The sequence below is a fragment of the Ursus americanus genome, chromosome 20, assembly GCF_024610735.1.
Source record: "Ursus americanus isolate L20-20 chromosome 20, mUrsAme1.1.p, whole genome shotgun sequence".
NCBI lineage: Eukaryota > Metazoa > Chordata > Mammalia > Carnivora > Ursidae > Ursus > Ursus americanus.
The window spans coordinates 44,167,690-44,179,720 of NC_142146.1; the positions used below are offsets into that span (position 1 = coordinate 44,167,690).

The 12,031-nt window shown below is 40.3% G+C and overlaps 1 protein-coding gene across 1 annotated transcript in view; it reads right to left on the minus strand.

Annotated features, from left to right (window-relative positions):
* LOC123801160 (ceruloplasmin-like) overlaps positions 1-5,975 on the minus strand; it is a 30,415-nt gene extending 24,440 nt beyond the window's left edge. The window contains exons 1-5 of the mRNA XM_087870335.1: positions 5,821-5,975; positions 4,732-4,982; positions 3,297-3,509; positions 2,642-2,812; positions 1,603-1,845 (exon numbers count right to left, since the gene is read on the minus strand). Of these exons, the coding sequence (XP_087726461.1) occupies positions 1,603-1,845; positions 2,642-2,812; positions 3,297-3,509; positions 4,732-4,982; positions 5,821-5,975 (1,033 nt within the window). The remainder of the gene's footprint in view (positions 1-1,602; positions 1,846-2,641; positions 2,813-3,296; positions 3,510-4,731; positions 4,983-5,820) is intronic.
* Positions 5,976-12,031: the final 6,056 nt, after the last annotated feature.

Genomic DNA, 12,031 nt, shown 5'->3' on the forward strand with positions numbered 1-12,031 from the left:
ATGATCTAAACTTATGTAAAATAAAACACAAACTATAGCAATGTGTTTTTTGTGTCTACATGTTCATATACATTGTGTGAGAATGCATAGTACACAGGTTTTCAAGTATTCACACCCGGTGTTTATTCTCTGGGGAGGAATGAAGATGGCAACGGGAGGGTTGGACTAATGGTGTGTTCTTAAACCAGCTCTCTAAAGACAAAAAACACAATATTTGATTTATTTTGCTAATTTTTGTAGTCTAAACACTTCCACTGTGACCAATTTGAAGTTACCAAGGGTTTACCAGTTGGCTGACTTAACCCTCCACCCTCTTGAGCTGGTATGAGCAGGCTCCCATACATCACATTAGATTTTCACTTTTTCTGCCTACTACCCCCCCACCAAAACCTCCCTCCGCCTCCTTCCTTCCTCCTTCCATCCTTCCTTTCTTTCTGGCCAAAGTCTATGCATATATTCTTGTAATTACTAATAAAATAAAGTAAAATTTTAAATAAAATTTAAATTAAAAAATTTTTAAATGCAAATTTTAAAAAGAGTGGAAGTAAAATTTGAAAACCACACACAACTCTAGGACATGGGACACAGGAGAAAGCTCTGGAGTCAATCGAATCAGCCAAGGAACTCTCAGAAGCTTCTCAATTGTGCCTAGGGCTGACCCTATCCTTTCCTAAGAGTTGAGGACCAGCCCTGGCTTGAAGGCACTATCTGCAAAGTCAGTAAATGGGACGAGTGGGACTGAGTGTACATTTTCATCTGAAAATGATATTCCTTTCTAAGTGAGAAACTTTTTACCATTAAATTCAGTCCTCGAGTTGCAGTAGCTGCGAGTGGTTCTCCTTTTTCCCAGAGCCCTACGAGGACCCCAGCACATAGAAAATCCTGATAAATATTTGCTGTGTAGTTATTTCAGTAACTAGTGGAAGCATGATTCTAACCAAAGTATGGGACTTAGAAGACAGGTTTGACCACAGAAATAAACCCCAGTTTTGTACAAAAGAAGAAAAGTTACATTCTTCAGTTCTAATAACCATGTTTTTTGATTGAAAGGTAAAACAAAACATTTACATGATTATATGTAGTTTTGGTCATACTCAAGTATAGAAAGGATCAATGACTTCATAACTGGCCATCGTATGATTCAATGGAGGGTGTGATTGAAGAGGGAAATAAATGGAAATACAGAGGTTTCCTGAGTCCTGGATTAGTATCATTTAGTCCCACAATATTCCTAGCAATTCTTATAGGGTTTTAGACAAGTGTTTCAACCTTGAAACTTGTTTCCTCAACTAAAAAACAAACAAACAGTTATAGTACCTTCTCTGACATTCAGGCTTTCTGCAAGGCTTGCTGGCTAAAAATAGAAAAGTTTTTTGCACAAACAAAACAAAATATCCCGATATACCTAGAAGCGTCCATTACTGTGGAGTTAAGTGTTAGACACCTGGGTTCCAGTTCTGACCTTGTCACTGCCTTTCGAAAAGGCAATCCCATCACCTCCCTAGAAATCAGTTTCTCCATTTGGAAGAGAAGGCATTTGTGAGGGGTTGCAATCTTGAAAGTTCTCTGACCCTGTATTATGTAAAGGTCACAAAACCCTACCGTGTATCTGACATCCCAGCTGCCACTCTCCAGGGCCCTTGGCTACCATGAAGGCATCTTCCAGCGAGGCAGGGAAGACCGTAATCGTGTCCTTTCTGTGATTCCGAGATATCAGGGTTTGTCCGTGCAGATAGATGGGGTGTGTGTCCAACACACCACCCATGCCCACAAAATACCACTTGACCCTGTCCTCGGCACACATGGTGAGATTGGGCAGATTTCCATACATGTATCCGTTTATTGCTGAAAAAAAAGGCATGTCTTATTTATTTATTTTGAGCAAACTCTAGCCCCAGCGCAGGGCTTGAACCCATGGCCCCGATAGCAAGGGTTGCATGCTGTACTGCCTGAGCCAAGAAAACAAACGTGTACTAATCTTTCACACACGGTAGATGAGGACCACGTGCTGTACATTCTGTGCATTTGCTCGTTACACAAACCTCACAGTGTCAGCCTTATTCTCACGCATAATCTAACAGGGGACTTGACTGGTGTTTCACACAAAAAGGCCATAGATATTGTAGATAATTAGAAGGGTCAGGAGAACCAAGAATTACAGGTGAGAGGAGGAAAAATGAGCCAAAGGGCAGGGGTCATTGACGAGGGGAAAAGACTAAAAAGAAGCTAAGTCCCAGAAAGAAGAGAACCAGGATGGGTGACTCAGAGAATGAGAGTATCTTTTCTGAAACATCTTATGTAGAAACACATTTTTTTTTTAAGAAACACATTTTCATAAAATATCCGGTCAGTTATGTTTTTGTTCTTCCATAATATTTTATTATCTTAACATTGTATCTTTCTTGTTTTTTACCATCTCCTTTTGATCAAGATAAGACTTTAGAAAATGAATGCATCTACCTAACTTCACCTGCTAAGAACCTTTGCCAACCAGCAAGATTTACCAGACGCCTTGCATATCAACCAGCGTAGCTCGAGTGAAAGCCTGGAAGATGTAAACTCAGCCACAAAAACTTGAACAGAAGAAATCACGGAAGTTAGAATTATAGGGCATGATGAATCAGAAAGCTTTCTTTCTTACAGGGCATGAGATTGCTCTCCTGGAAGTCAGAATCGCTGGCATTAACTTTGCCGGATTCAGTATATGTATTAATATTGTCATCAATATACCAGCTTTTGTTTTCATCAGTTATGAAAAACATCAAAACATAAGATCTGTCGATATTTTTTTCGGTGTCTCCATCCAGTGTGCCTGAAACATAAAGAACAACAAAACTTGCTCTTTGCCATAACTAGTTTTGCCACGAAATAAACTGGTGATTCTAACTGATTCAAGTTAATCTTGCACACCTACAGACAGAACTCTTAAGGAACAGAGCATGCAAGGAACAGACAGCCCCTCATCGTCCTAGTTTCTCCAACCCTGCTGACGGAACACTTCTCTATAGGAGAAAGGTGTCAAGTCATTTTGTGAAAAGGTGGGTAAAGTGAAGTTTACTGGGTTTGACTACCATCTAGTGACCAACCCGCATCACTGGACTTGAACTGCGGCATGGGACTCACCATCGCCATCTAGTGCTCGGAGTCTGAGAGGGCAACTTTACTTTCTTGACGGAACAACCAGGGTCAAGGCAGAAAAGGGGAGCTCGTTTGATAGAAAAATTCCACTAGGAGAGCAAGGGAGAGACGGCTTATTCTGGTTCTTTGGCTACAATGAGATTTTAAAAATACGATACCTCGTTTGCAAGTCAGAATTGGTCCAACTAGACCCGAAGCCACGTCTCTTGGAGTGTCTACATGGGAGTGGTAAATCCTTGTCACGCAGTTACTGTCGTTGGGGCCAGGCCCCTGCTTTTCTTCTACATACCACTTGTAAGTATATTGTGCCCCTGGCTGCAGACGGTCATCTTCCTTTTGCTTGTTCGTAGTATTATCAGGATAGAGAGCACCTTGGAAGACATAATCCACACTGCAGTCACAGTAACCATTGGGCAGCACTGTTTTGAATGTGACTCGTGCTTTCTCTAGTAAGCCATAAATGTATGTTAATTTCTATTTTTAGACTCAAGTGTGCATTTCTCCCCTCCTCTTTCCTGCCTCCTGTCTCTTCTTCCTTAGCTGGCTTCCACTTGTATGTCCAGCTGGTCTAGTTTTTAAACTAAACTGGAATGAGAGAGGCAGTATAATTGCAGACTATTATCACAATTATTGATGGATTCCAAAAATATTTACTGTGTATCTACTATATGCCTAGACCTCAGATACAGAAATCTAGGCTCCTGAGATGCCTTCCATATTTTCTTCAGAGTTGGGACCCAGGGCATCAAGAGACATCCATGTGTCCTCTAAGTGGACCACTGGAGCCCCAAAGAGGCCTTCTGCGTAGCTTACATTACCCTGAGCTATTAGTTCTGAATCTGGGCTTTCTCTTCTTTCTTTCTTCTTTTCCTAGAATTTTTGCTTCAGATCTCTATCTCTTGAGGCTGGAGTCCTCATAACTATGCATAAAGTTCCTACCTTCAATAGAGGGCTTTGAAGCATGGCTTACCTCTCATGTATACCCATCTTCCAGGAACCCCCTGTTTCATGGAGAACATAAAACCTTATTTGGTGGCTTTCTCTTCCCTTCCTTTCTCTAACACCACTAGGCAGCTGTGAGTGTGGATGTCTAGGAGACAAGATACTGTCTGGAAAATGATTTTTCTTGACACTGATGTTTTCAAGAGGCTAATCCTCGTCCATCAGGAAATGAAATGAGATGGGGGTAGAACAGTATTTCTGCCAACCTAACATTTGCTTGTGAGCATCTCCCACACACACACAAAAAAAAAAAAAAAAAAAAGGAAGGAAGGAAGGAAGGAAGGAAGGAAGGAAGGAAGGAAGGAAGAAAGAGACCCATGCTTTCTCTATTAAGCCATGAATGTACATTATTATTATTGTGAGTGAAAAGTGTATTTTCTTTCCTTGGAATTGCATAAGGGTGGGCACTTACTCAAGATGAGAAATTGAAAAAGGACTGTCTTGGGTATAAACATTAAAGACATCAAAAGTAAGTGTCTGCATTCACCCCAAACTCCTCCCAGTTAATAATTACCCTGCTTTCCCTGAGGTCCTGGGCTCCCACTTGCCATAAGCAACAGCTCAGGAATGTAAGGAGAAAGACCCACTTACCTTCATTTTCTTTAGTGTAGGTGAGTCCGTGAGGATGGAAACTATACATTCTCGAAGCAAAATTTTTTACATGAACATAAACCATGTCTCCAGTCTCAGCCTTAATTATTGGCCCTAAAAATCCCAGCCAGGATGGTTTTCCAATGAGTGTTTGAAATGTGTCATTAGTATACTGAAAATACAAAGCCTTCTTATAAACAGATCCTATCCTGTCTTGGCTTCGTTGCAGATATTTATGGGACTGAAGCTCCCTGTAAAAAATAAACAAAGAAACAAAAAGAGAGAACTTCAACAAAGTTTGACAGGAAAGAAAAAAAATATTGAATCAAATGAAACGAGAAAAAGAAGCTTTACAGACTAATTTTGATAGACAAAACTCAGACACTGGAGAAAATGTGAAGGGAATCAAAAAAGTGGTGTAGGCAAGGAGAACATTGGAGTCTGTGATAAAGGGATCAGACACAAATGTAGCAAGTCACAAATGTGGCATTTTGGTTTACAAGACTCACCCAACTCCACACTGAGCCACAAAAGCTTCTAACCCCACTTGAAGGTCACGTTAGATCTCGAACATTACATCGATCCTGGTGACTTAGAATCGTTTACCCATTTCAGAGGATTTGTGGATTTGCTGATAGACTTAGGGTCCTTTTGGCCAACAAACGTGGTAAATCCAAACCATGGATAACCACTTGATTTCTCCCTCCCACTTACTTGAAAAGAGAAGTCAAGAACACAGCTGCAATTTTAGAATCTCTGCCATACCTTCCCTATCAGAAGGACTAGTGTCGTTTTATATCTTGAGGGCCACACACACAAAATTGATGGTAAACACAGAGTTAGAGGTGACCCCTGAAATACTGTGCCATGTTGGCAAGAGTGGTGACAATTCTAAGAATAATTTCTGATTTCTATCAGTATCTGTCTTTCACGCCATGCTTACAAGAAAACAAAGGAAGCAGTTCTAATAGCAAACGTGCCCTTAAAGGGTCGATGATGGGAAATTCTTCATCAGCAATTTCTCAGTGAATAACGATTAACAACTTTTGTTTCTGATAGCAACTTTTTCATTGCAAAGGTATTACTTACTGATCTTCTGAAAAAGGCTTCCCATTGAGCATATTTTTACCCGTAGGAGCATAGTTCCAAGTGGTTTCTTTAATGCCTATGCTGTAGTGCCTATCTACTGCCCCACCTGGAGAACTAATAAAAACCAGAAAGATTAGTGGTAAAAGGGCCTTCATTTTCAGACCCTAAGCCTGGAGAGTCTAAGTGAGGGATGCCTGCCTTTCTTTTATAATCCAGGCTTTCTTCCTTTATTTGTGTCCATTTACATAAGTCAGAGTTGCATAAGAGCCTGTCATGTGTTTCATCTACACATACGTCATTCCCATTCTAAATACATTTAGCTTTCATTAGTCAGGCTGAGTGCAATGTTGCAAAATCCACGGAGAATACTGGTGCTTGGCCAGTATCAGAGCTTGCTTGAATTACTGGATAGATGGGCTACCAGATCATCCATCATCCCCTGACAATTATTATCTGTTCCTAGATTATAGGAATCATCTCTAGTTTATTCTCTAACCTCTACGTTCTCGCTGTCCCAGTCCGTCCTACTACGTACCATTCCCAGATTCTTCATTACATGTTAATTTCAGTAATGCGTTCCTCTACATGTCAATGTATTTTTTTTAAAAGATTTTATTTATTAATTTGACAGAGACACAGAGAGAGAGGGAACACAAGCAGGGGGAGTGGGAGAGGGAGAAGCAGGCTCCCAGCAGAGCAGGGAGCCCAACGCAGGGCTCGATTCCAGGACCCTGGGATCATGACCTGAGCCGAAGGCAGACGCTTAACCACTGAGCCACCCAGGCGCCCCTCTAGATGTTAATTTAAATTCCTCGTCATTTAATACGTCAAGTTATTCTCAAATTTCTTGAAATTTAAGACTGTCTGTAATCTAGCCCCCAATCTGATATTCCACGTTCATCTCCATAAGTCACTTACAGGACCCCTTCCCTCTGGGAAGTGGACTTATTAGGGACACGGCCTGGTGTGGGGCTGGTGGGAGGATGCCTGAGCACTGGCATTAGAAGGCTCTAAGTTTGCATCTTAACGCGGTAACTCCGCCACTTACCGGCTGTGTAACCCGTGTGTAATTGTGGAGCTCAGTTTCTTCATTTATAAAATGATAATAATATTATTATCGGAAGTTGTGAAAATTAGACAAAACAGCACACACTGTAGAGGAGCTCGGGGACCCATAAGGAGCCTGGTACACAGTCAGCATTTAACAAATGTTATTTACCTCCTTCCTCCCCATTGTTAGAATGTGCTTTCTGAATTCATCTGAACAAATGCACACCCAGTCCCCGCCTGATATTTCCTCCCTCTCCTTCTCCCTTCCTTGTCTTACCCAAATTGTCCCCGTTTTTTCAAGCCTCCCGAAACTTTACCTCCTGAGTGAAGACCTCCCTGATTATTTCAGCCCATAGATACCTCTCTCTTTCTGAATTCACCAGCTGTGTCCTAGCCTGGCAATTAACTACACAGCTTTGTACTGATGTTTAAATTTTCATGTATTTTCTCTGCCCCCATTAGATTATAAATCCTTTTTATTCCATGTATCCTCTAGAAATGTCAAGGAATAAATGTTAACATTTTTTAGAACAAATAGAGCGTCTTGGCTGCAGTTACAGTATGTAAGGAAAGGAACAGGGGTCTTCGTCATTCATCTGTGTCATCATATACTGGGATATCTATTGTCATTAGGTCTTGTATGAGACTTTACAACTGGAAAGCCACAATGTCTTCCAACAGTTAGTGTGGTATTCTGGTTTAAGTTTGAAAACCCACACTTAGAAATATTAAGACAGGGCAATCAAATAGCATGTATTATTTTGTAGCTTGCTTTTATTCCTCAACCACCTGTCTTAGAGACCTCTATACATCACTGCCTACAAGGCTACTTCCTTCATTTTAATTGCAGCGTTTTTTCTATTATGAATGTAATGCATTTATTTTTTAAAACACACAAAATCAAAGTATATTTTTCCTGGTGTACATACAGATGTCTATACACACTTAAGAAGGTGCCCCATAGGGTAACCTATCGAACTAAATACAGCTCTGAGAAGAGAGAGGATTATTATATTTAAATCATGTTTTTACAAGGAGGATGCATGTTCATATTACTTGATTTAAAAAATTGACCAAGTATTTGCATTTTTTTCTTTCTTGGATTAAAAAATAACGAAGCTCTGAGTCTTCCTTATAAGTCATGGTTGCTAAATTCTAAGAAATCAAAACTTCTAGGCTGTTGTATAACAAAAACTATTCACATTTGTGAATTCATAGGTGAGTTTTAAGAACAAGTTGGGTAAACATCCCACTGCTTTGGCAGGTTTTAATGTCACCGGCAGATGTTGGAAGGAATTCAGAAAAGCTAAGCGTGGAGGGACCTCAGTGTGTGGAAAGACTGCCCACAGGAAAATCAGGAAGAGGAAGAGTTTCCCCTTGGGGAAACAGTTGAAAGGATTGAAGAGAAGACCCAGATCAGACGCGATGGGTCTCACAAGAGAGAGAGGTTAGAAACTGGCTCTCTGGCCCCAGGGAGGAGACCCATGGGTTGGAATAGCTGGAAGCTACAGTCTCACATATTTAGCTCTTTATATGGAAGAACCTTATGACCTTCCCTGTCACTGCAGTGGTCTAGACCAGTAGCTGTGAAAGACGCCACCCATCAGGCAGGGGGGCGGGATTCCTTAAATGGGCTTTCCAATGTCCCTTTATCCTGAAATTCTGTGACTTCCTCATACTCCCAGAAAGAATTTTACTCTGCAATGTGGATAATAGAAGACCCATTCAGCTGACTTTTTTTTTTTTTTTTTTTACTCAGCAAGTACCCCAAGAAGTTCAAAGTCTAGTGTATTCAAATCAAACAGATATATTCCCAGTTCCCAACTCCACCATATACTAGTTATGTGATGTAGGACGAATTGCATGATCATTCTGAACCCAGGTCCCCTTATCTGTGTAACACAATGGTAATAACAATTTAAGCTCACGGCTGCTGTGAGGATTACCTTCCAGCCTATCAAAGAAAGTTAAGCATCCTCCCCCCAAGACAATAAAAATGGTGTTGGTGAACATGTGTTGTTTGTTTTTCTTCTCCAAAAAATGACTAAAAACCTGGTTTGGGTTTGTTGTTGATGTTTTGTTTGTTTGTTTTTGTGATGGATGAGATGGGAAAGAAGCACTTTTTCTTAGGTGATGTTATATTCTATGGCTTGGCAAGATGACAATTTCTGTCCTTCCCTTCCTGCATAGACCTCAATAGATCCATCTTTTGGTACGGCAGTATTTGAAGTTCGTCACCATGATTTGGCTACGTTCTTGGTTTGTAGCCCAAGAGCACAAGGCAACTTACTTAGTTAAGCTTTGTTGAATTTGGCCCAAAGGTGTAAGCTCAAACACCTTGGAGGAAAATTTGGATTCCTTTCTGGTTTTTCTATTCCACAGCTGAAAATCATTTAAGAGGAAATAGAACATATGGAAATATACATAATGACACTAGCACCTTATGTTTGTAAAAAGCTTTATAATATATAAAACTACCTTTAAAAATTATTCTTCAAAATGTAATCTTCAAAACACTCTCCCTCATCCCAATTCTTACACCTTTTTAATACATGAAGTACCTAAAGCTGGGAAGGTCTAGTAACTTGCTGCAAGATGCACGTCCCAAGTTATAATGTCAGAGTTCAAACAGAAACCACAGGATTCCAAGTCAAATATTTCTTCCATGTGACCTTATTAATTGGCTTCAATAGTTTAAGTGTATATACTTCTATATTATCAATAAATGCTAAGTTTCGCTCAAAATATATAATTCTAACTGTATCTTCCAACAAGGCAGACCAATGGGATATAAATGATGTGGGGGCAGGATGGGGAGTTTAAAGACAATGGGGAAGATGTTAGCAACGCTTACATCCATTTCCATTGTTTCTGTTTCTTCTGCCAATAACCACTATTTGTTGAAAGTCAGATCATCCTTAGCCACTTTCTGAACAGTAACCCTAAGTGTGTCAGCAAATCCTGAAAGGGAAGTTCATTAAGCTCTTTTTATAGTTGAGGAAACTAGAACTCGGGGGGTTTAAAGAACCAAAGCCAGTAGGTGTTGTTGTCAAATTTAAACCCAAACCTTAGAGCCTGGTAGATGTTCTTACTACTAAACTCCCCACCTGCTACTCTGGGGAACTCCGGGCAGTTCTCAACCAGATCAGAAGAGTTTAAGTAGAACAACTGGCAGCTGGGACATGTAGGGACACTTAGGCCAAAGCCCTATGTCCTTCTCAGATTGGAACTATGCACACTGCGAGCTTTTACAGTATGGGCTAGACTCCATGAGAGACCAGATGCCCACAAAACAAGGCATAGGAGGAAATAGTGGGAAATGTTGAGGACCAAGAAGAAAGGGAAAAGCAGCCCCTGATATTTGGAGCTGGCCTGATCCTATGCTGGGCCCTTTCCTGGGACTCGCAGTTAGACCTCGGTGTTTTCCTCCTATTGGACATAAAATTTCCAGAACTCTAACATCAGACTACACCACTGTGACCACAATGTATTAAGACAAAAACAAGTCCACTCCAGAATAATATCTGAACACTTGGGAGGAACATGAACATTGTCTAAACCTTTAAAATAAGCAAGCATTCCCTTATCCTGGATACAACTGACTGATGTTTCTTCACCAATCAAAGCATTAGCTTTGCTTCGTTCCTCCTGACTAATAGATAAGATTTATTAAGACGTCCAATCATAGAATCAGCCCTACTGCACCCAATCTAGAGCAAAGCCCTGCTTCCTTAAACATCCCTCAAGTTACCTAACACAAGCGCCAATCCCGTAAGTCCTTTGTAAACCTTCTTTCCGAGATACTCCGTGATTCTCCATGGTATGTGTTGTCTTTCATTGCAACAAGCAATAAACACAACTTATTCAATTACAGGTGTATTCCTGTGGTTTGGTTAGGGTGCACTGACACTAATTTCCCCTAGGAAAAAAATCCATAACATGGCTACTATTAAAATACTATCAACAAAACTTCAGAAATTTATGTCTCCAACTTGGACCTCTGCCTAATTCATGTATATACGGTGGTCTACTCACATCTTCACTTAGTTTTTTAGTACAGCACTTCACAAACATTTATGTGCAGATGAATCTCCAGAAAAAGCTGAGGATCTTCAAAATGCAAATTCTGAGTCTGTAGGTCTGAGGTGGAGCCCGACATTCTGCATTTCTGGGCTGGCTCCCCAGTGATGCCAATCCTACAGGTCCACAAGCCATACTCTCAGTAGCAGCAACCTAATCGACACCTCAAACTCAACATGCCCAAATACGAACTTCTAAGCCTCATTCTTAACTCCAACGTATTAGAAGCTTGGAAGTCATCACTGCCATCCTTGGAACAAGAAACAGTGGACAAACTGGAAATCAACAATTTTCTTAAACCCACTAGAGAAGTAATGCAAGTAGGGAGATGAAAATTCTAAAAGCAAGAATCAAAAGAAAATGCCGGAAATCAAAACCACTGTAACAGGAATAAAGGTGCTTCTGATGCTTCATTAGATTGGATACAGCCAAGGAATCAATCGGTGAGTTTAAAGAGCAGTCAATAGAAACTTCCAAAGGTGAAATGCAAAGAGAAAAAAGAATGGGAAAACAAACAAACAAACAAACAACACACACACACACAGAATATCCTGGAATTGTGCGATAATTTCAAAAGATAAAACAAAATTGGAATTCCAGAAGGAGAAGAACGAAAGAAATGGATGGAGTTAAATAAATTTTTGGAGTAATAAGGACCAAGAACCTTCCAAAATGAGTGACAAATATTGAAGTACAAATTTGAGCAGCTCAGGGAGCAAATGCTAGGATAAATACAAAAACCAAAACCAAAACCCTATACTTAAGCATATCATATTCAAACGATGGAAGACCAAATCTAGAGAGAAAATCTTGAAAGAAGCCAGGAAGAGGAAAGTATCTTGTTGTTGAGATTAAGTGAGTTACAGAGAAACAAGAATAAGAATTATAAAGCTGGACAGATCTTGCCCATTCTCCTAAAGCCATTCATTCCATTTATTGTCTTCTTCATCGCAGTTAATGGCACCTCCAGTCTTCTAATAAAGTTTGGTCAAAAATGTTGGATTCGTCCTTAGCTCCTTTCACATTCCACATCCAGTCTGTCACCTGTTCAAAATATAACCTAAAATCCAGCCACTTCTTG